At 31.4% G+C, this 26,689-nt stretch overlaps 1 protein-coding gene and 1 long non-coding RNA gene across 8 annotated transcripts in view; one reads left to right on the top strand and one right to left on the bottom strand.

Annotated features, from left to right (window-relative positions):
• The window catches only part of LOC114127660 (hepatic leukemia factor-like), a 65,226-nt gene extending 42,514 nt beyond the window's left edge, over positions 1-22,712 (top strand). For 4 of the 7 annotated variants that reach the window (XM_027991968.2, XM_050202970.1, XM_027991966.2 and 1 more), the window contains 5 exons: positions 17,790-17,938; positions 19,054-19,366; positions 19,918-20,021; positions 20,129-20,266; positions 21,056-22,712. In XM_027991968.2, coding sequence (XP_027847769.2) covers positions 17,790-17,938; positions 19,054-19,366; positions 19,918-20,021; positions 20,129-20,266; positions 21,056-21,139 — 788 coding nt within the window. In that variant the 3' untranslated portion in view covers positions 21,140-22,712. Of the gene's footprint in view, positions 1-7,357; positions 7,907-17,789; positions 17,939-19,053; positions 19,367-19,917; positions 20,022-20,128; positions 20,267-21,055 lie in introns of those variants that run through there. The other 3 variants (XM_027991970.2, XM_027991967.2, XM_027991969.2) reach the window with 3 other exon arrangements.
• LOC114127662 (uncharacterized) lies at positions 896-26,437 on the bottom strand. Its single transcript, XR_003592698.2, has 6 exons — positions 26,311-26,437; positions 26,038-26,111; positions 25,195-25,410; positions 24,175-24,359; positions 23,687-23,910; positions 896-1,200 (listed from the first exon to the last, which is right to left on the bottom strand). It is a non-coding gene; the product is annotated as an uncharacterized LOC114127662 (long non-coding RNA).
• Positions 26,438-26,689: the final 252 nt, after the last annotated feature.

Genomic DNA, 26,689 nt, shown 5'->3' with positions numbered 1-26,689 from the left:
TGCGAACATAATTATCTATACATTTTTAACGAAACAAAAATTAAACAAAAAAAAAAAACTCTTACAGGAAATATTTTTAATTATTTTATTAGTTTTTTACAATTGAAGTATCTATACCATAGGAATTAATAAGATAATGTCACACGTTACATTAATGGCTTATAAAGAAATATCAAATATAAGAGGTATAATTTTATATACGTTTCGGTCATATGCTATCTATATAAGTCTACAAATTATTTTGTTTGTGTATTTACATATTTAAATTGATATGAATTATTAATAAGTATATTAATTAAAAAATAGGTACTTAAATTGAATTATTTTTAACTAAAAAAATTTACATGGGTTCTTATTTATACATCTACGTCATCACGTTTGTTTAGAAATTAATTTTTTACTAAAATCTTTTTTTACAAAACTTCTATTGCTCCAACGACTGTGTAATCTTTAAAATACTGTTCAATTGTTTAAATTGAATTTAAATTTATTTAGCATTAATGAATTAAATTATAATTTATAATTCACATTTCAGTAAAACAAACGATTTATGGAAACCCCCATGAAAACTGTCTACTCGACAAATTTTAAGACTATTATTATTATTTATGTCTTATAATTTCCTAGTGTCTCGTTTGTTTGAATTATTAGAATACGTTAAGAAATCCCGGCGAGAATTTATGTCAATATGGAGATGAGTTTTGCAACATAAATTCTATAGTATTAAACGTTTTTTTCACAAGGTTAGGATTTTTTTTCTCTCTTTCTCAAACGACTCAAAACAGCCTTGTTCTCGGGCCGGTATCTCGTTTTAATAGAGGCCGCGCGTAGTTGTTCATGGATGTATAGGTATAGGAAATCCTTGATCTTGTATTTGCTACGCGAAACTACCGTGCACAGCCACACTCTATTGAATGTCGCCCATGCCCCAGCTGGTTTGCTCCTCCGAATCTCTCGGTAATTGGCTCCGAAACACCGCAAGAAGGATCTTCGCGAGTCCTTATTTTCCCACCGCATTGCTTGTCTGCGGATTACATCGCGAATATACCGTTCACTTCCGCGTTAGATTGTGCGTGGAGTGGAGTACCTATAACTGTTTTAGAGTGTGCGTGATTGTTATCACTCGTCGTGTAATTTTCTCCGCTACTATTGGTTACCAAAATACGTTTACACGTTTTAATTTCTAATTGTGACCGCTGTCTGTGGAAAAAAAAAACAAAAAAAACATCATTTTTTTTGGGAATTATAATTTTTCTACAAATAACGTGGATTTGTCACAAATAAAAGATTTTAACGGTCGCGCACATTAACTCGGATGTTTTAACAAAATACAAGATTAAACGGTTTATGTTAAAATTACATATAATAATTATTATTCGCTGATTTTTGAAGCCAATATTTAATAATATCTTTATAATTTCAACTGTGTATGGTTTAATTATTATAAACTCGTTTGATTTGCAGTTTACCACTAACATTTTAACATTTAAAACAGATTAAATTTTCCATGGTATGCCTAAAATTCATTACTGTATCCTTAATACCTATGGATCTTTTAATTTTTATAAATATTATATGACATTTTTAAATTGTTTAACGTACACAGTTCGACGCATTTATTATAATTAATTAGTACTACCTTTTAGGTAGCATAATAACCACTTGGTACTAGATGATTAATTGCAGTCAGTTTTTTAAAACTCAAAATAGTAAAATAGATGCGTTGTTGAAAACCAACTTAGTTTATAAATCACTGTATTATATCCAATATTTTGTCGATACCCAAATATATAAAATTAATACAAATTAATACCCGTCTATATGTTATACATTTTACACTATAAATTATTGTACTTGTAATACGACAACAGATTTATTATAAATATTCCAACTGTTGCTGCATATGGGTATGGTCGAATTGCACTTATTTTAGTCGAATTGCACTTGGGTTTAAAAAAGGTAATAGTCGAACTGCACTCGAGTAAAAAGCAGGTAGTAGTCGAATTGCACTTGGGCTCAAAAAAAGTATTTCAACCAAATTATCATAGATTTGAAGGAGTTAAACATTTAGTGAACATTCATTTTCCTTCCCACTTACAGGCTTAGGACTGACAATGATTTTAATCATTGGCGTGGTTAAAAATGATTGTTTTATACATCACATTATGTTAATTATATATTTATACATTATAATTCTTATATTATATTATTATACATTGTATTATATTATATTATACATTTTTTTTCATTTTTTTTTTTAAATCGTCAAATTTAATTGTTGTCAATATTATAATTTTTTTTTTTTTGTTTTTATCATTTTTTGTAGTAATGACAAACTGCATTCAAAAATTCTAACCTAGTAATACGCTTTTGAGTATATAAGTCAATATATTTTTCAATATTATTTATTTTTTTCTGATACCGTGTTGTTGATGGTCTTGTGTCAGTGTTCTGCATTAAAATATAGGTATCGATTTGTAATTGTGTTAAAATATCAATAAATACAAATATATTTGGATGTGGTGATGAAAATGATTTATTGAACTTTGCGTGAAATGACTCGCATGCATTTGTAGTTCTTTGACTAGAAATCGTATTTGAAGCCCAAATATGAGGCGGAAAAAGTCCTTCGTCAGAAATATAATTGTCAACTAAATAGTCACTAAATTCTTGAACAGCGTGATTTTCTGGGATAGTTGACATAAAATCATCTGTATAAGATTCGCCAACTTCAACTGCATTTAAAAAACTTAAACCAAATATATTACGAAGCCATTTTCCAATTTCTGTTTCAGATCTATAATCAGTTGTAAGTCCTAAATTTTGTATTTTGCGATACCATGATTGGGATAAATGGAATCTACAACCTATTATTTTACATAATGGAAACATTTCATTGATCGCATTATGGATTGCTTGTTCAAAATCTGCTACAAATAAATTTGGCATAAATAATAAACCAAATTCATTGCACTTTTCAATAATTATTTTAAACATGTTTGTATACGTTTCAATAGTTTTATTAGGAAGCAAAGCAAAAATTAATGGTACATAATAATTATTGTGAACTGTATGCAACGTGAACATTTGATAAAAAAAATTTGGGCAATGTGAAAAAGTGCCATCCACAAAAATAATCGATTTTTCACATATATATTTTAAATTTTTTTTAGTTGAGAATATTATAATGTTCTTTTCAGAATTGTTGTCTAGTAAAAAATCTTCATCAATATTTGTTTTAATTTTTAATTTTTGAATAGTATTATGTGTATCATTAAGAGATTTTGGTAAAATCGGATAGTTTTTTCGGTGTTCATGGTATATATTTTTTCGTATTCGATTTATGTCGTTACTATTTAATTGTTGTGTTAATTCTATAGGAGAGTTAACAATTTCTTCCCTAATAATTTTTAAAGGTCTATAAATACCTTGGTCAGCTGCTTTTCTCTTTGCTGAGTTTGAAATCATTTTCCGAGGTAAATTTAGTGGTTCTTCATGGTTATGTATTAACTCACACCGAAAAATTACTGTAGAACATTCGTCTAGATATAATTTTGAAAGACAACCACGATGAGTACAACGCCATTTAACACCCTCATTTACATGTTTTTCTTTGTAAAATGTATAATTTTGATACACAATTAAGTCACGGCCTCGTTCACTCTTAATAATTTTTAAATCGTTCATATTTACACAGCGACGTAAAAGTGTGTACTAAAAGTAGTTTACAAAGGTCTATATGTTACATGATAAAATATAAGTATTAATCTTATATTTTTATTGATAACTATTTATTATCCAATTAAGTTCGATTCTTTTGTCAAATTTTGGTGACAATAATTATCTGCGTTATCTAAGTGGCATTCACGAACTAATATAATATATATAATGCTATAGATACGTCAGCCGTAGCGTTCGTAAACATAAGATTCGCAATATTTTTAACGGGTTTTCACTATACACGTTCGACTCGTAACAAGTTTCCATGGTTTTTCCATTTTAACTCTTTTTTTGAATGAGTGCAGTTCGATTACTACCTGATTTTTACCCGAGTGCAGTTCGACTATAACCTTTTTTCAACCCAAGTGCAATTCGACCATTTCTTTGTAGGTAATAAGTGCAATTCGACTATCCCGCTGCATATTCCCAAAATAAAAAACAACGTGTTATTAATAGTGTTTTTTTAGATTACATTATTCTTGTTTCTTTCACTTTCACGTTCGAAAAACATTCTCGCGTGCTAAACCGTGGTAGGTTTATAAATAAAACAAATACAATATTAGTATATTTATATACATAAGGTACTAGGTATACGTACACCAATATCTAAATATATTGGTAATGTAAATTTTCAATTAACTCGACTTAAAACCGGATGTGTGTGTGTGTTTCAAATGCATTGAGAGGGTGTCCAAATTGTTGGTAAACGAGATATGCGTAAAGAGGTTTCTCTAAAAAAAAAAACGGTACACCAAAGGAAAGGCGAACTGGTCTAACGAGATATCGTGTTTGCATTTCGCAGTAGAGAGTGCAAGTGTGTCCAGCTGAACATGTCGTGACGGTTTGCCCACGTTATTTAGCCGCACTTAATATATACGCTGGCACGCCGAACATAACTGAAAAATAAAATAATAATATTGTGTTTCGAGTCTTTTGCACAACTGAAGAATTATACGGCAGTTTACCCGTGACTTTCAGACCATTATTGTTTCCGTATATGCTTTTATGACACTATATAGAAAAATGCGTTCGTTTTTGGAATACGTTCCAACATTATATTATAGCTCGACTAAGCTATAATAGTATCTATAGTATTTATAGTTTCTTGTATTTTACAAGGACAATATTGGCTATTTACCTATACTCCGCTCAACAACAGATACATCATAACTCGTTAAACAACCGTCAACACCATATGTGAATTGACATTAGGACATAAACAAAACAAAACATGGCGGACAAAAATAAACACCTTACAGAATTCAATGTAGTAATTATTATTATGTATTTTGATAAACTGGAATTGTAAATTTGTTTAACGGTACACGCACGCCATTCTTTCTACGATACACGTTTACCACCGGTTTATACTTGTTCAATTTGTAAGAGTAGAAAAATAATTTCACTTTTTAAACATAAACATATTTTTTAATGATCAGGTTGACGAAGAAAAATTAAACGATTGCCTCACATTGCTAAATGGTATAACAGTTTTATTAAAAAGCCTCATATTTGGTAACAGCCATTACATTATTATTGATACTATACCATTTATGACAAATTATAATATGTATTTACTAATCGTATCCTAATTTCTCTAAAACTTACCTAATGACTTGATAAACTTCATAACTTCATGTATATATATATCCATAATCCATATAGGTATGTTTATGAGTGTACATGGAACTATTGAGTTATTTTTAGTAATTTATATTGATGTAATGATGATTAAAATATAAAATTAGGTTCGATTTATCATATTTTATCCAAATCAAAACATTATTAGTACATTACTATGTGTTATGTGGTACTCTGATACTTGTTTAAGTTCAACAATAGAACTATTTCATGATTATAAATATAAGTGTAATAAAATGTTTTGTATTAATGAATCAATTTCAACGTATCTCGACATATTATAACATTATTTCATTTATTGGCATTAATGTTTTTGAATGAATGTGCGTAAAATTACTATAATATAGTACTATCGATAAAGTCATACTAAAGTCAACATAAACGTAAATCATATTTGTCGAATTTCCATTGAACTTTGATATACTTACATATATTTCATTTTCATTATAAATATAATTTTAATTGTTAATGTAAAACCTTTCATGAAGTTATCGCGATAAAAGTGTAATGTTAGTATACAGGGCGATTTAATTATTAACTCTGTTCGAAAATTATTAATGTTTAAAAACATTATTTTAATTTTTACTTTTTTGTATCATAGCATACGTTTTTAATTTCATATTCCAAAGTGAAATATTTTTCTAAGAATTTCGAAACACCAATTACATTTTGAATAAGTAGTTGATAAGATATAAGTTTTAAAATTTAAGATATAAGTTTAGATAGTATAAAATATTAGGAGTACTTGGGAAAATATAATATGTCCGGCTACTCGGTTAATCTAAAATTTAAAATATTTAATAATTAATTACTGATTCGAAACTTGAATCAAAATTCTCAAAAATAATTTTTACTTTAAAATTCCTATAATTTTTTTTCAAAACCACATGTTGAATATTAAACGTAACACTTTTCGTGATGGCAGTGTTAATTGTAAAATAACCATCCCGTAGAAACAATTAGATTACATTTGAAACGGCGATTAATTTGTTTTACTTGATTTTTTTTTGTTTATTACTCTTTAAGTACCTACTGTAAGTAATGTAATATAATAATAATATATATAACCTACATATTCGTATAGATTTACCTACATTACCTAGTTAAAACCTTCGTATCTACGTGATGGTCGTGATGGTAAAATAAATAATAGTTATACGTTTTATATACATTGCAGCTATATTAATATATTATTATATCGGATATATGCAATGGAACCGAAATTAATATTATTTTTTTTTGTGTTGAATTAAATTTTAATAACAACAGTTCAAAAATGTATCGCATGCGTAAAAATATAAAATGTCCAGGTTTATAGATTATTGATTTTTAGTTCATTTTAATTTAATAAATAGTCGTATAAAGTATTAAAACATATTTTGTTAGTGTATCTACTATATATATATATAATATATTTCTTTAAAAAACAAAAATTATTTATTTTATTATTAAAATATAATTAATACTTCGATTTCCGAAATAAAAATACATTTAAAAAATATATTTATACCGTACTCGAAGCATGGTTATACAGTCGTACTAACTAATAATTTTTCCGATATTCGTTTAATAATACCATATTATAATAGTGTCTGCCATCACTACTGCATAATAATATGTTAACTATAATATATGCTGCAGCTCGCACAATATTATGAACCCGATCGAAACAACGTTGTATATTAAATTGGACACAATAGCATCGACAAACTGTTCGAAATTCAAATTGACGATTAAGAAAGGTCCGGATATGAATGGTGGACAAATGTAAATTTGGGAACGATTTATACATACATACATACATTTTTTTTTCTTCGTGTTATTATTATTATTATCTTCATCATTATCGTTATTATTATTTATGAGAAGCAGATAAGGAACGAAATTGATATGATAATGTTTGGTGAGAAGCCGCGTGGAGAGGGGTACCGTGCGGTTCCGCTGATGTGGGGGACCGTGCGGTGTGCGAGCGACAAGACGGTACCGGCGGCGTCGGGACTGCCAGTCAGCGCCGGTGCTGCGTGCCGAGATCAGTTCCCCCGAGAACACGCGTGCCCCCGTCGGTAGTCGAGCACAGTAAAGCTTAAACGTTTCCAGAAATATTAAATAAAAAAACGATTTCGTTTTCGTTTTTGTTGTTATTTTATTTTTTCGAAATTTGTTTTCAAAGCCGTTTTACTACGTGATCATGTTGTGATTGGACGTTCGAATTCTGACGGATTTTTTTTACGGATATTGAGCAATTATTGTTTTTAAGACTTTGCAAAGTTGTCCTCCTTGTCCACCGAAAAACATCGTACTGTTTTACGCTCGCAATTTTTTTTTTTTTTTTAATTTTTTTTTATTATCGTTATTATTATTTCGCGTATATTATATAAATCAAAAATGTACGAAGCGAAGTGCATTGTAATGGACTATCAGCACCATAATGCTCAACTGCAGGCGCAGACACAGCAACACCTACAGCAACTCCAATCTTTAGCTCCGGACTCGACCAGATGGAATCAGTACCAACAGTTTTGGCGACATCAGATGCTAATGAATGGTATTAAATGTTTTTATACGAACGATTATTATGGGTTATGTTACGCGTTTTCTATAACTGCGGGACAGGTGTATTGTATTAAATTTCTATGTTAATGCTACTGTATACGCGTAGCATAATATTCAACGCAGTTTAACAAATGCGATGCGTTTTTGAATTTATGATTTTCATTATTCCCGCCGTACATATCTATACACTATATTTATTATAATTATTATAAATAACGTATGCGTATGTATTATAATAATATAATACGTGTTACATTTATTTGTTGGGTAAAAAAAATTCTACTCGATATTGAATATTAAAAATCTATATTCTAGTATATTAACTAAAAAAAAAAAAATACTATAATGATAATTATTAACGCGTTTGTTGTGTGAAGTAGGTACTTATACTCCATACTGTCAAACTTAAAAATATATATAACTGTATTTACATAAATTTATAAGCTTATAAATTTATAAAAATACAGCGTAATAATAAATACTAATTTATTTTATTTCTTAATATTATGAAACATATTATTTATTATACATTTTCAACAATATACTGGAGAGAAAAATTAGGTAAAATCCAATAATGTTCAATTAATGATGACTAAAATATATTATATTATATGATATCTATATATAACCGTTTTTGTGGTCACGTACACCACGTTTCAAACCTCAAGGTGACATTTTTAAGGGTTAAACATAAAAAAATTTACTAAAGGTCGACAGTGCGATAAGTTATCATTTGCGTAACAAAAAATGTTTTTGTTAGTGAACGATTTGATTATTTATCTATTAGCAAATGTAGATATTTTTTTTTCATATTGATGGTAACATTAGGTAACACATCAAATGTACATTTTTTTTCCAAAGTTATAATCCAATAATATGTTATCAACGTATATATATATATATATATATACCTTTAAAAAAATTAAAACCATATTCATTAAATTACATTATATACAAATACTATGTAAGAAAAAAATTTTAAAAGAACCGACGAGTTTCTTTTGCAACGAAATGAAACAGATGATAATATTGTCTCGTCACATTTTGAATACCCAAAAGTGAAATGTCTGTAAAGACGACCTTGAAAGAGACGCACACCACTTTCTATTCGATTCTCGAGCGCACACGTGATTAAGCTTTCATAATGAACAACAATACATTTGGGTCATTACAAATGATTTTCTTCTCTTCTGCAACCCCTACTCACCGTATTATTTATTGTACGTCCGCGTACGCCATATACAGGCAATAATATATTAATATGATTGTACGTTGTGACAAATTTATTAAGATTCGGGTGAATTATCCATGAACGCACGCGAGCAACACATTTTCCGTTGCAACTAAACTGAATATATGAAAGTAAACATGTCTTATTTCTATTTGTGTAGGTACACTTATCGCCTTAAAAACGAATAAATAGTAACGTACATAGTGTCATATTATCTCAGCTAACGAAATTTATTGTAATTTATCTTTGAATTACATTTACTGAAGTTTCTAATCCGTTCGGTGTTTACATTGTTCGAGATTATTAAATAGATATCACTTGTGATCATAAAAAAAAAAAAAAGTATATATAGTAAGTAATAACAATAAGCACTTAATGCGTTCGCCATGTAAATGTAATAAAACATAATTTTTTTCCCGTTCCCTGCGTAAAAAATATTCACACCTTCCCAGTGACACGTGCAGCTGTGTTCGGTTATTTATTCTAAATCCGTTGGACTTTCTGTCGACAATTATTTCTTGATATGCCATTTAACAAAAAATATACATATAAATACACGGTGTATACACGCACTTTCAATTTCAATGGTCAGCTAATTACTTTTGTATATAATACATAATATGCACATGAGAACGTCCTTAACGAATCTTAATGAGTGAAATTCGAAAGTTTTATAATCGTCATTAATGATCGCAGGGATTTTAGGACGTTAATCAATTTATTTATTATTACACAATATACATTTTATGATGTACGCACACACGTTATATTCTTTCGATGTATTTTTTATTCATATGCTTTTCACACCTTTGTCTGGCCAATAAATGAAAACAGAAAGCGATATTTAACACTGCGACAACAAAAGCAAACCTATTACCTATAATAATATAATATATTCGCTCACGTCAGAACGCGTATAGAATAAACGTTGTAATGTATATATATATATATGTGTGTGTGTGTGTGTGTGTGTGTGTATGTATATATGTATACATATATGTGTGTGTGTATTGATGATTACACTTTTAATTTTTTTTGATTTTTTTTCTCCTGACAACTCGTACGAAACTGTTGCAAGGGATACGATAATATTAAATTATACATAGATAGGGTTTTTGGAGACTTTAACGGTAGACCACAAATGCGAAAATACGATTGAAAAGTGTATATTATTATGTGGTTTTGTTTTATATCTGTAGTCACGTGCAGAAATAACGTTAAATTCGTACAATATATACCGCTATAGTCATATATACTGCACGCCGAGAAGCCAGCCGACTGTATTATCCACTTTCACTTGCGCGCCGCTCCGTTATTTCCGGGGTAGCCTGTTTGTTCGACCGGTTAGCGCCTTAAAGAAAGAAAAAACAAATCAACGACGTGGGCATAGAATAAACTACATTTTATTTTTCATTTCGTTGGTTCAAGATCGATATTACTGGAATAGAAATTATAAATTACTTTTCGACGATAATGTACTGCAATACGCATATGTAATATGTATAATATATATATATATATATACTATATTATTATATGTATCACTGTGGTACTATAATACTTATTATTTGAGATTTTTCTTTTATTACGTTTGATTTAACGCATTTATCGGAATCGTATTGAACCAACCTGCAACGTACCTACTATTTTTTTTGCAGTTAGATTTCGATTTTTTTCATTCGACCACAATATAAAATTTAAAATTCGTCGTTTTCCGATTATAACATGTAGGTACCTACCTAGATTTTGTTTGAACTCTCCGGGCCGTCAATCGTTTTTTAAACTATTCGATCGTATAATATACTTGGCGTTTGCAGTCATTAAATTTAATGCTACCGTTGTACGTAACCCAAACGCGTATAATGTTTAAAGCGTAATACTCGTCGGTGGCTATCGTCGTCGTGACGTATAATATGATGGTTGGCAAAATATACTCATCTATATTTTTCCGCATATATACCTAGGTATATACTTGGCAATGTGTAGCACGTATAGGTATTATAATACCGGGATAATAACGCTGCACGGGCGGGCAGCGTGAAATATATATATATATTATGTTTTATAGCTATGCCCCTGTGGTATGCTGCTACAGTATAATATATAATATTATGCCTATTATACGATTTCCCCTGTCGCGACCGACACGCAAACGCAGTCACTTTTTTAATAATAATAAAAATAATACACTTAAAATATTCGTCTTTTTATACGCACGCATTACATATATATCCGACGACGACGTCGTCATCATAATATTATACGTCGTCCGAGATTCGATGATCGTGCCCGTGCGTACCGCGCACGTATACGCATTTAGCATTATAATAATGTGTATGCGTATGTATACGTATTTACTTAGAAATGGCCGCCCACCAAGGACCTGCAGCACACCACCGTCTGTGATATCGACGATTCCGTCACCGCAAAAGTGAAAGTGTTATTATTAATTTTTTTTTTTTTTCGTCTATAAATATATACCTGAGTGTGTGTGTGCGTATATTTCGTTTGTGCACGCGCGTCGGCCAGACCGTTAGAATATTATATACTTACGCACGCACACGCGCCGCTAAAATAATATTATACGTCGTCGTCGTCGTCGTCGTCGTATATCCCCTCGGACGTCCGCTCGTAAATCGCGCGTTGGCAAAACTCTCACTTTCTTTATCTGCGTGCCCACGCGCGAAAACCAGACCGCGAATCGCCGCACCGTCCGGCGGACAGTTCGGTCCGGTCGGAACGAGCGGCGGCGGGGGGGGGGGGGGTACGATATTAGAGAGAAAAAAAAATAGGCAATAACGTTCACCGCATTATTTTTACAACTCGTCTGGTGCGAACTTTTCGGAAGAGAAGGGGCGGGCTGACGGTTGAGTAACGCGTACGGGCGGCAGAAAATAACGGGACGTTTCGGTTTTTTTTTTAACAATGTCGGTCGCCGCCGGTGAGAGGGGAAGGCGACGGAGAAAGACGTTCTCGGTCTTGGTACGTTGGTCACACTACCGCACGCGGCGGTGCGGCGCGACGGGTGAAAGTGAGATGGGAACCACTTTCGCCGGGAAATACCCGCTTGACGACGCCGACGCAACCGGTGTCCTTCCGGAATCCGTGCCGCCGCCGCCTTGCGTGATTTGTTTTTATTTATTTTTTTTTTCCAATCTCCTACCGAGCCCAGAATCGTTATTAACAGTTTTTTTTTTCACTGCCGTCAGTAAATAGAAAACACAACGGTAAAATATAATTGCCACGCGATTCAGACGACTATGTATATATTACTATACACCGCTCACCGCGATATAATATCCCATGATATACCTATACTCTCGTCTGCAGTGTTCTGTATACACTTTGCATTCGTGTCTTCTGTATCGCCACTGAAAGAAATAGGCGCCGGGCCGGTAACGTTAAGACCGTCGATGAGTAGGTACCTCTACGCGAGTTTTCTATCGCCAAACGACTATTATGTAGTATAATAACCATTTTATAACCATTAACGTTATAATAAGCGCTGTCAAATTAAAAATAACTATACGCGACCAAAATCGTTATTATTTTTAAGACGATTAGTGACAAGGTTCGAACCTCGTCGGGAGGCGCTAAAACGACCTATTTGGCGTATAATTGCACCGGTTAACTATACACTTAAAAGTATACACGATTACGACGTAATACTGTTGACGTCGGTGCAAATGTGCAAATCTGCAGGGACGAAAACGTAATAATATTATCATATAGTTTTCGCGGAGGGCAACCAAAACGCGCCCAAGTATTTTTATTTTTACAGAATGTTTTTCAACGTTGGCTGTCGATATTAATCGTATTTTATTATAATGTGATCGGTTTATTGTCCAGACGATATTGCAACTGTTGTGCTATTTAATTATTGTTGTGCATTGCACAATTCGAATTATTTATTTATTTTGATGTAATTAAAACAATATTATATAGGTACCTATTTAATATACCTATTTGTATTGTTATTAACGACGTACTTATTTTGACATTTTAACGACGAAGACGTATAAACTATAGTCTCTATACACATTAGGTCTATAAAACAATACAATGATATTATATTATATTGACGACTTGACGTGTACTCGCGTAGACAGACTTTCGTACAAAATTATTTGATACTCAAATTATTCTATCCGTGTATGCGACAATAACAATCATATAGGTGAAAATGATTAATAATTTAAATGACGAATTTCATGTACTTTTATCGTTTTTTTTTTAAAAAAAAATTCGTTGATCAATACTTTAGTAATCTCAAGCGCCGCACGACGATTTCGATTCTCACACACGACGACTGCTTTACATTTCTTATAAGACAATTTGTGACCAAAAAAAAAAAAACTAAATTAACCAAAAACCGATTCAGCCGTATACCGATGAAACTGGTGTTGATAAATGAGTGAAACGATATTCGTCATCCAAATTCCTGACGAATTCGATATTTTGCTTTACAAGTATCTCTGCTCTAAAACTGGTTTGGATTTTGTTTTCGCGTCGAAAAAAAAAATAAAGATGCGAGAAAGTCAAAAACCCATTGTTGACGGGCCAACAGATAATTTTATACTTCCAGTTAACGGCGAAAAAAAAATATGTATAAAAAATATTTAATGATGATAATGGTAGCGACGTAGTTAAGTTCTTCGGGCCGAACGACTTGCTCTTCTGCAGAGTGTTGCGCAATCGGAATAATAATATTATATATCCGGACTCTCGAGCAGCACTTTCACTTCGCGCAAACCGTATTCTGCGAGCACATAGCATATAATCACATTATACTATATAATAATATAATAATGCGCGCCGATATACCGCTATACTATTAATGAACACTGCGAATCAGATAAAAAAAAAATAATAATAAAAAACGTAATACGTGTTCGCGGACGATATATTTCATTTTTCAGAAGAAACGCGCCCGACCGTTTCCGACCGGCTTTATCTAGACGGATTATCAGCAAATAATATATTAAACAAATTAATGGAATTTGAATTTTCACACACGTTTTGACGCGATAATCTCAAAATTTTGCGCACGCGTCGGCTCGAACGAAATCTACTTTGAATAGAAAGTTTCGAATGGCCCGTGGGATATAATATTAAAAACGGAATAATAAACGAGTAAACGCGTGTAACGGTTGAAATTATATTTATGAAATTTATCATTATCGTTTGTATAATATTATTAATTATTATGTATGTATAGGTACCGTTATAAATGGCACTTTTGAGTGTATTTATTATTCGAAATCTCTAAAAAAATACTTAACGACGTTTTGCTCCAATCCTACAAAAAATATGATATATTATTATTATCATCGTCTAAACTAGTTTATGTAAATATTATATAGTTTATCACTTCGAAATATACCTAACCTTCGCATGCCGATTTCGTAAAATGAAAATTATATTTAGCTAATCTTATAAACATTTTTAATTATTATATGCGCATAAGTTTCGATGGTTTTTTTTTATTTATCGAAAAATTGACCAACCAGTAACTGTCGCCACTTGTAATTTACACCGCGTTCCTAACGGTGTATTTTAACATAACCATTGTCTTTACAGGTAATTAATTATCGAGTAAATAAAAGACTGCGAATACAACGCATTTTTACTATAATTAATAAAAGTATATTAATATTGTACTACCCACGATCTCCTCAACACCTGCAAGACTATGCACTGGTCTATGATGTTAAAAAATAATTAATAAATCTATCGTATATATACCTTTGTAGTGTAAATATTAAAATTTGTTTAATTTATACATCAAATCGAAACAAAATAATCGAATAAATTTATTATGTGTGTAGATAATTATGATAATTTATGTATAATAAAATCATTCATCTATCAGTAATACGTCGAATCTATTTAGTTATACAGTCATCTCAGTCATAGTTCAACACTGATAAAATATAAAGCAATGCATAGTTTCTGAATAAACTATTTTTTTTTATTTTTTTTTTTTTGTAGATGGAGTCTGAATAATGTTTATCTATATTATACTATAATATTTCATATAATTTTATACACATAAAAATAATATATATATATATATATATATATATTATTAGGCCGCTTATAATTATAACGATATTAAACGTATATATAGGTACAATGAAACACCATCAAATGTGTGTGTGTGTGTGTGTGTGTGTGTGTGTGTGTGTGTGTGTGTGTGTGTGTGTGTGTGTGTGTGTGTGTGTGTGTGTGTGTGTGTGTGTGTGTGTGTGTGTGTGTGTGTGTGTGTGTGTGTGTGTGTGTGTGTGTGTGTGTGTGTGTGTGTGTGTGTGTGTGTGTGTGTGTGTGTGTGTGTGTGTGTTAACCGAATAAATACTTTTAGACAGCAGTTATAACAGTGATATCATTTACCGAATGTACCTAAACATTATTTAGTTATAAATATTTAAAATAATTTTTACCATATATCTCTCATCAATAGTGTACTATAATATAATATTATAATACACTGAAGAGATCGAAATTAAACTGTCAAAATATTGAGTATAAAATATGTATGCAATGTGATCTATTGCGTTTCGAAAATAAGTGATAAACCTGTGTACATATTTCGTATATGCGAGTATATAGATAATCAGCGAACAGCCAGTGTACTGCAATAATATACATAGTGACAATAAATCCGCCACAATATTATAATATATAATATATAGTTAATAATTATATTTCAAAAAATGCGTTTGCCTTCACAGTTCGCACTGTGTATATATCGACTCCGAGCGAATATAATTTCTCCGGCAGTAAAATACGTCCGGATATTGGGAAAACACGCGAGTGGGTACCACGGAATTTTCGATTTTCTGCGGGTGAAACGGGCAAATCGAACATTAAACGCGAATTATACGCACACCGTTTACTTGCATATAATATAACGTACGATAGGCGTTTACGGTGCGCCGCCGTGTTTCGGCGTTTAAAAAATGGAGGGAGGTAAAAAGAGACGGACGGAGATCGGAAAAGCGCAGATTGATGTCTGAAGAAATGAAGACGAAAGTGAAAACGAATCGTAATGGAAGCAAGAACGTGTCAAATCTGTTACGACTTCCTACTTCCTGCATTACGAAACTATCACAACTGTACACTGTACAGGTATATAATACCAGCTCTTCTATTTGGTACCGCGGTAGCGGTGCAATTATCAGACCGGTAAATGTAGGTTTGTCCGCCGTCTCTCTCTTTGCAGGTTCTATATGCGATGTGTATTTTCTCGCACAATTGTATCTCACTGCGGTACGTGTGTATAAAAATGTTATCCACCTTGTTAAATTATTTCATTGTACCAAAACCAAAGCGCGTGTGTCTCGTTAACGTTTTTTTTTTTTTTTTCATTTATTATTTATTTATTTTTTATGCAAGAGCGTTTTCGATGGCCTGGCCTGCGGTCGTTGGTGGTTTTTATTCATTTTTTTTTTCCTGTAATCGACAAGGACGGTGGTTTTTTTTTTTTTTTACATTTTGTCGCCTTATGATAAAAATAAACAAATACACACATATTATAATATTATACTAACTCTACCGAATTAATCTCAAACGGAAAAAAAAACGAATCATCTAAAATATATATTTAAGATTAAAGTACATATACTATACTTCTTACCTACTCGAAGATGACAATTCTGGGCGACTTAAATTATTCCTGTATTAATATTAGATTATAAGCCAAACATTAAAATATGTAGGTATGTGTGGTAATAATAAAAAAATATATTTTAAAATCCCCGCGTAGACCGATTCAAATAATTAACTATATACATATATATTATGATCCATATTTTACTCGATTCCATACGACGACGGAAAAAATGTTAAAAAGCGAATCGAATAGCATAAAATAACAATATTGTCGTTTAATTGCGTCGGATAGATACTGTGTATAGCCTTGAGTCGTATCCATCATATTGTTAATATATTAGTCGTTTGTAATGATATAAATCCATTTACGGCATTTCCTATATGTATAATACTAACAGAATATTCTATATTTTCAAAGTTGTCCGATAAGTATATACTGTGACTTCGTGGATTCCGTAGATTCAAAGTTTTTCCCCGTATTGCGTGACACGGCGTATACTGCAAAACGACAGAAACCTATGTCTATAAATCGGTTTTAAGTCTAAACCGTGAGCTGCAGATTAATGAATTTCAATGACAGAACTAATGTGTTTTCATTGTATTCGCCGCGTTTCCTGATACAAGTTTCAAGAAAATCGACAGTTATTCTCATCTTAAAAATCTAGTTTATTGATCACACGCGTAAAACGTATGCGTATTTATACGGTGTGATGTATATGTGATCGTTGCAGTCATTTCAAACGCATAAGTACACCGTCCTCCCGAATCACGTCGATTCGTAAAGATTTTTGAAATATTATGTTGATTTCTGTTGCGTTTTTGATTGTCAACTCGAATTAGTCACCTTGGATTACGCCGAAGGCCAATTCCTGTACCGTTGTGATCCAAATACTGCGTATTATTTCATTAACTCAAAAACGGCATTAATTAATCACCAATTTAGCTTTCTGTATAAAATAAGACAATTAGTATATATATTATTTTATGCTTCTGTTAACGTGGTTTTCACGGATGATTTGTTTCGTTTTTGCAGGTAAAGCTTGTGGAGTGCCCAGAGATGGTAATACTGATAAAAAAGAAGAAACTGAGCTTTTGTGGACTAACGTCGTAGAATCTCAGTCAGCATTTCTGGGACCTAATCTTTGGGACAACAAAACCATACCATACGACAATGACCTCAAGGTAATTATTTCGTCTTTAATAGTCTAAAATCTAAGTACACATGTAAAGTCAACTCGTTTTTCGTATTAAATTTACGAATTTACCGAAAACCTATACGAATTGCGTTTATATACGCCGGGCAAATCATTATAATATACTAATTTATTATCATTTTTTAAATTTTTTTTTTTAATTTATATATATATAAGTATAATATATACCGTTTTTATTCCACGTCCGATCAGTATAGTCATTATCTGCAACAGTGGCGGAACGAATAACGTAAAGCATTGATGATAAGCTAACTTATATAATGTTTACATCTAACTGTGGGCTTTAAGTCATAAAAATCTAACTTAAACCACGCTTCACAGCACCACTCATCAGTTATTCGTTTCGCCGCTGTACGCACCTCTACGTCATAATACACGTATTACATGATTTATTCAAAAGGTGGGAAAGTAAGTCAACGTTATGAACGTCTAGCTATAATATAGTTAATTAATATAAACGAATTATAATTTCAACTTTTAAGTTAATATAGGTATATACGGAGAAGAATATTAAGTCAAAAAAAAAAAAACATTTTAATAATTCTTTTTGTATAACTTTCACTCAAGTCACACTTGCTCGGTAGAGTAATATATTTGTGAAACTCGATTTTTTTTTCAACAATAACCAAATACCGTTTGTAAAAAATCCGTCCTGTAGTCTGTGTAGGTACATACTATATAAAATCTTTTTTTTATTGCTCGCTACGACTGCAGTATACCTTTACGTATAGCGATTCAGACACGTGTGTGTCGACTTAAATATATTATTAAAATCAAGAAATATTATTTATGTTCTTGTTTATTTGTGTTTTGAAATGTCGTTTATCGTACGGAACACTATCGAACGAACGAATCTCGAATCAATCGGTTTTGACTAAACTCGCATATAGGTATATATATACGTGTGTGTGAGAATATATTATTATGATGCGTATATACAGAGCGGTTCGCCGTGATTTACCGTGTTTTCTCGAAGTTTAAGGATATTTTTTTAAAAATAAAAAACGGTAAAAAACGCCGAGGACCGTCTGCACCGCGATTTGCGTACTATCAATAACCTTGTGCGTGCTTTCGATTTTTCAGTATTGCGACCTCGACGAATTCCTGTCCGAAAACGGATTGCCGGTGGAAGGCGACCATCAGAACGGAACGGCCGCGGGCAACGTCAATCCGGGCACCATAGTGGCGGTCGGCCATCAGGGTGGCCCGATCATGCCGGGCGCCAACAACCGTTTGTCGTCGCCGCCGCCGCCGGCTTCCATCCACCCGATCCAACACTTGCAGACAAACGGCGTGGCCGGCGTCGGAGTCATACTGACCAAGCGCGAACCGTCACCGTCGCCCAGCGAACCGCTCAGCCCGATCACCATAAACCCGGCATCGCCAGCAGATTCAAGTGAGTTTCGTCTATATAATAATATATATATATGGTAAATCTATATATATACAGAGCCGTGTCAAGTATAATTCAGCGCCCCGGGGCAAAATTTCATTTTGAGCCATAGGTAGCATATATTAATCGCAAATACAGGCGCCCCCTTTCTTTTACAAAATTAAGGCGCCCGGGGCCGATTGCCCCCTTTGTCCCCCCCTTAACACGGCTCTGTATATATATATATATATGATATGTGTAGGTACTTTGCGTTATGTCATCGTATAATAATATTATCACAGCAGTCGATCGGTCTCGAGTGTGTGCGACGGACGATGGGGAAAAAAATTAAATTTTAATTGTGAAAAAAAAAAATCCGATTTACCTAACCTATACGAGTTTATCGTATAGGTAATTATATTATAAGTTGTGTATTCCCGTCATCGCGCGTTGATAATAATATATTATTATTATGATGATTACGTGACTCAATCAGTGTCGTTACATACGCGTATTACATATATTAAGTTCGTGTCCTGCGTGCGTGCTCATGGTGTGCGTTTTTCTTTTTGCAGCATTGTCGTTCGCGTCGTCCAGCAGAGATTTCGACCCGAGAACAAGGCCGTTTTCCGACGAGGAACTGAAGCCGCAGCCAATGGTAAAGAAATCAAGGAAACAGGTGAGAAGGGCCTCGTTAACTTGATTGGTTTATTCATTATAATGTCATTACACCGCGAACTTAGTCGCGGCTCTAGTGACATCCCATTGACCGTAATTTTTCATTAGTTTGTACCGGATGGGCTGAAAGATGAGAAATACTGGGCCAGGCGTAGAAAAAACAACATGGCGGCAAAGCGATCGAGAGACGCGAGACGAATGAAAGAGAACCAAATTGCATTGAGAGCAGGGTTTTTAGAAAAAGAGGTACTTATTTAACTCGCAAAACTAAAAGAGTACCTTTAAATAGTCATTATAAACTGCTGCAGTAGGTTTAATAGAACGAATTAATCGCGGGGATTCAAAATAAAATTATCTATAGACAGTAAACACGATAAACTTGTCTAGCCTAGTTCGAAGTTCTTATCCGTTTTCAGACGCATAATATTATAATTTTCCAATAATGATGTGTATGAATTGCACTAAAACTGCTGTGCTGCTAAAGTGTGCTGATTACTCGTCGTTTTAAAATTAGAGTTGATACAACCAAGTCGGATGAAAATAACGTTTAAAAAAAAAATTAAATTATAATTAATTAATGATTTACTTAATCGTGTTACATCACATTACACTACATATATACCTAATAATTTATCATTGATATGAATATTAATTTATTTTCGATCTTGTAATTTAACATCATACGCGTATAGATGATGTACCTAATATTTGAATAATCGAATACGTATTTTTTTTTTTTTATTCGTAATTACTCATTAGGTTATTTATAATTTACTTAGTTATTACTTAATAATTGATATGTTTGGCTGCTTGGCATTTTGTTTAAAATACGAAAACGTATAGAATATATACTACATATTAAACTGCTTATGTATTATTTACTCCGCGACTTTAAAGCTGTGCAGATTTACCTAAACTTTTTAACTAACTCTCTGGGTGTTGGTAATCGTAGCTATAATGCGCTTTACTAACAAAACAACCGCAAACACATTATTAATATAAAAACTATAACATGCGTATTATTGTACATTACAGAACATGGGCCTTCGACAAGAGATGGAACGTTTAAAGAAAGAAAATTTAGCACTCCGAGATCGTCTTTCAAAGTTCGAGATGTAGAATGTTTCCCGTGGATTTGTATGCACCATAGTATCCTTACCCTCTGTATTTTCGAAAAAAAGAAATACCTTACCCAAATTATCGTTACTATTTACCGCACCGTTGACAGTTGTCAGCTCGTTAATAAACACAATCATACTCTCTAATGCACCTCGATGGTCGCCTACAAGGAGTCGTGTATAGAAATGAGTTATATTATAAAAATTAAAAAAAAAATGCATATAACCATATATTATATTTTATATATGTATACAATAATATATAATAAATATTATTGCTATAACGCAACTGATCTCAATTCCAAATACGAAAGAAATTCCACATACACACACACATACACAATATTATCATCAAACAATTGATCGGACACTCGAGAACAATACTTCAGATTTGTCACAACACTGGATACTATAATCATATACATTAAACAAAGTTAATTTTCCCCCGAGTATAAACTTACAATAGCTTTTAAGTCGATGTACATGGTTTTTGTTGTTCTGTACATAAAATAGGTCTACAATTATTAAATTATTAATTATATTATTATTATTTTATTTTATTATTATTATTATTATTATTATTATTATAAATCGTCCTATTTATATGTTTTTATAAAAATGAAATGCGTGTTAACCTGACATATTATATTAATATAGTCTTGATAAGTATAAAAAAATATTATAAACGTGAAAAAAATTATTCATATGTACAAGATAAGACTTTATATAATGCTAATTGAGAAAAAAAAACAGGATTTAATTTCGTTTTATTCTTTTAATTTTTTTTTTTTTTTTATCAGTTGCATTGGTCATTAAAATATATCGAAAATTGACCCTAAAGATGCAATTTATTTCATTACATTGTTAATATACTGTAGTGGACGATATGATTTCTTTTGTGAAGTTTTAAGGGATCTGTTTTCGTTTTACATCTATATCGTTGCGTGGGGATTTGTTTTATTTATTTATGCTTCCAATATTGTATAACATGTCAATTAATTCATAAGATCATCACAAATTAATTATTAATTGTTTTATTTTAATATGTATAGATTTCTTAAATATATAATATACATTATATAATTATCCTTCCTCCTCATTATGATTGACGAGCGTTTTTAATATGTTTAGTTTTACCATTATTATTTAATTGTTTGATTAGATACTTATCTTTTTCTTTATTATTATTTTTTTTTAGCAATTAAGTGTTGATTTTTAAAAATGTTTATTTGTAGACATTTAAATGATTATTGACAGCTCGCTTATTGTTTCATAGGATTATTTAATTAGGCTTTAGAATATTAAGGTATTTGTTCTAAGGATCATATTTGATATTTTGTGAATAGTTACTTTTTTTTATAATACTTTAATAATATAATACCTAATTGTAATTTTGTTTGAGAAAACAAACGTATGGGTCAGGGCTGCTGTAAGATTTTCTTTTTTTTCTTTTTTTTTTTATATATTATATATGTATGAACTTCATATATACATAACATTGTTGTCAAATTATAATTAATTCCAAAAATGTTATTGTTTTGCATGAATATTGAATATACACGAAATGACCATTAGTTTATCATGTTATCGATTTTAATAATATATACCTTCACTATTAGAATAAAAAAGTATTTAAATTTTTTTCAATCACAAAATCACAATTGAACTAATTGTGTACCAATGCGGTGTCTATACGATTGTACTCATCTACGATCGTAGAATCGTAGAATTGGACATTATAATATATTTGTTCTCGCGGAGTTACCATACCAATGAAAATTTAAAAGCAATCATTGCTAACATATTTATATTATGTACCTATTCTTGACCAGAGGCCGCCAACATTTCAGACTTAATAGACCGACCACTATAAATTCATAACATTAAAATGTACCACTTACAATAATAATCAGTGGCGGATCTAGGATTTTGTTTGGGGGGGGGATATTTTTTTACATTAGTACATATTTTCTATAAAAACACTTATATTAGTATAATGGTATCTTAAAATATATTATTATACAGCCACGGGGGGGCCTAGGCCCCTTTGGCCCCCTCCTTAAATCCGTCACTGATAATAATAAGAACGTTTGAAAGAAGATGAATAAGTTTACGCCGTTGAACGACGTTGAACCACCCGGTGCCTTCAGATATTAATATTGTATTTATAAATTTAATATAATATTCGTATGTTCTCAATATTGCTAATTTGGAAAGAAACGAAATCTCGCGCACTCCATACCTATTGCCGTTGTATATAGGCACGCGTTATGATAACACAGTAAAGTGCCTACAGGTACTCTTATCGCAGTAGATTTTTTATTATAATTTTGCTGCATATATATGATTATAACATTATTACGATTTACGTATAAATAACCTACATTATTATAAAATTCTTATGTTTCAAAAAATACACGATAATTATTATTATTTTTTTTTTTAACCGTTCGTAAATATTGTATTGCCCGTCTAGCTGACTGCAATGTTTTGATCTCGACCATAAGCTATACTGCAATTATGTAAAATAATATATTTATATATATACCTGAAGTTATTATATGAGGAGATCGACAAAAGGTTTTTCCCTTTGTACAGTTATGAAATAAAACGATTCTTTTCTTTTTCCAATCTTGCGACATTTTTACCGTCTCCCAATCGATTATGGACCACGATGTCGCTGATACGTAGCTCAAATACGGTCTCCCATAAAAAGTTTGATGACCACTGCATGCAGTGCGTAGACTGCCAAAATTGTCTCCGATTGATGACCTAAACAATTTATATCTGTTATACAATATAGATAATATTATTTGTTAAATCAATTGCTTAATTGACTAGTTATTATTTACAATTATACATAAGCAGACAAAGTTAAAAATATTTGTAAAATATTAAGATCGTAATATAGACATTGTCGTCATTGATTTTATTGACTAAACCTATTTAAGAAGTATCGAAGATATTACTAAAAAAATTTAAAAATGTGTCAAATTTGAGAACACATCTCCACTTTATACTATATTACTTGACTACCTTCGACTATTATCTTTACTTCTCTCGCGGTTTTAAACGACATCACATTCCTCTTGACTTGAAAATATATTTGTCCCAATTTAGTTATTTTGACTCGTAAATTATAATCTCATAATATGTCAATGTGTGGATTGCCATTAAAGTATAAAACTATCAAATCAACGTTAGTGTATGTTACGTTCCACCTATATATAAAATAATAAATAATATAACTAAATATTTATAATCATTTAATGCTAACGCTCTATTTAAAGAACCTAATACGCGGTCATTGTTAAAAAAAATATTTAATGAGTTTATATACAACTTCAAGTACTACCTATTTAGATGAGATATGTCAAAAAATGTCAATTTCGTCATTTATATTTACCTAAATTTTCATCGTTTGCTGTAACTCATGTATACCACGAGATCGTGAAGTATTGGTATAATAACACGACAGCGATTAAAGCTTAATATTACAAATTTATAAGCATTTGGCCTAAGTATAATCACAACTATATAGATACAGTTAAATGTTTTAAACGGGTGTACTGCGGATATAGGTTGTCAACGTTTGACGATAAGAAAACTTTCCGATTGCGTTAGTGAAAATATAAATAAATACAATAATGCATTAATCCGTTGGTGTCTATCATAAAGTAATAAAATATTTTTGCATTAATCCAATATAAACACCATATAGCTGGTACTCGACGTTATAATTAAATTTTTAATATTATTTGACTAACACGCAAACCACTCGTCCTCGACAATAATGTACAGCGATAAAGGTACATTATGCACATGCAGTTTTTTAGCGATCTCGTAGGTATTTTATAAATTGTAATATAATATCCATATATGCTGTGGTGCGAAAAATAACAATAATGATATTACGCTTATGGACCGCAAACACAGCAACAGATTTGGATGAAAAAAAAATATGCACACGCGAAGGCCATCGTCCCAAAAAAGTGAAGTTACAACAAGTGTGTAAAATTAAAAAAACGTATTATTAGAGATTTTAATAAGACATACGTCACAAATTTAATAGGCAAGCGATTCTTTAACGCAATCGTCTTCAAGTTCAATGTAGATGTCTATTTTCGTAGTCGAGAGATGGACTTTTGTACCCGTGTCGTAGACTTCACCCGTCAACTCCTTCGCCGTCTGCTCCTTAACTTCGTCGTCGTTGGACTGCCGTTTCCCATCCACAAATTCCTTTGATTTACTGAACAGATGATATACTGCAGTCTGCAATAAAGCTTAAAATTTATAGATATGTTGACATGCCTAGTGTAAACTCCTACACTAATAACCTTTTAAATTTTTTACCTGAAAATCAAAGATACTGTAATCTCCTACATAGACATTTTTCCCTTTAAAAAATAGGATAATATTACTTAAATTCACGATTTTGAAGTTGAAAAGCTCAAAAAGTTAAAAATTAACATAACTTCAAAAAATTTTTGTTTTAAACGTACCTAAATGAGTAGGTATGATTATTGTTTTATTAACATTTTTATTGTTTTTATTATAAGCTTAAATGATTATGACTAAGTATTGTTTTACTAACATTTTTACAATTTTTGTTTTATGCGTTAATATATTGCAAGACTGATATTTTTTTACAGCAATACAAACGGTATTAATTTTTGATAGGAGTTAACGCGCTATCTTTTGTAGGAGATTACACTACATTTCTAGGAGTTTACCATTCCCCGGGACAAGTAGGTATATTATATATGACAAGATAATGAGCGCTGCAGTCAATTTTATATCGTTGTAAAACAATATTAGGTCTGTGTGGGGTATGTAAAAATAATGTGTTTTCATGAAGTCGATGTGGTTCACGTTATGTTTTATACAGAATTTACCTACTTAATCATGTAGTTCTACGCGTGAGATCTCCCCGAAGTATTCGATTTGATGCCTATTCGACGATATGAGATTGTCTGTAAAGATACATAATACATCATTAATGTTTTTATAGACATGTATATTATACAGTGGCGAATGCTGACTCTGATGTATGGGAATGCTTATCTATCATAATGTATTATAGTTCTATTTTATTTATAATACACAAATTTGTATTAATTTATAAATTACGGCTTAAATTTAATATATTATATTATATACGATAGCACTTACTTAAATAATACTTTAATAATATTGCAATTGAGACTGGACAACTCTTTTAACTAAAATTTAAAAAATTGTCATTTACTCGTACACGTAATTTTTATAAATTACGCTGAAGAAGCGCAACAGAATGAGCATGCCCCGGGTGATTAATACGCGGCTGCTAGTAGAGGGGATCTCGGAGTAACTGGTTTTTTTACAGCGATAACAAGGGTCGTATAGCTCGCGCACACATCTATCGCATGCTCTGTCATTAAATGTTACAATAAAGATAAACACAGATACCTAAGTACAACAGAAATAAATGAATTAATATTACATATTATATATATTTTTTTTAAATACCTAATATATTATTGATTATAAAATAATTTATTCGCCACTGATA

Source organism: Aphis gossypii, chromosome 3 (genome assembly GCF_020184175.1).
Source record: "Aphis gossypii isolate Hap1 chromosome 3, ASM2018417v2, whole genome shotgun sequence".
NCBI classification, from domain to species: Eukaryota; Metazoa; Arthropoda; class Insecta; order Hemiptera; family Aphididae; genus Aphis; species Aphis gossypii.
This window is presented reverse-complemented; position numbering and strand designations above follow the sequence as displayed.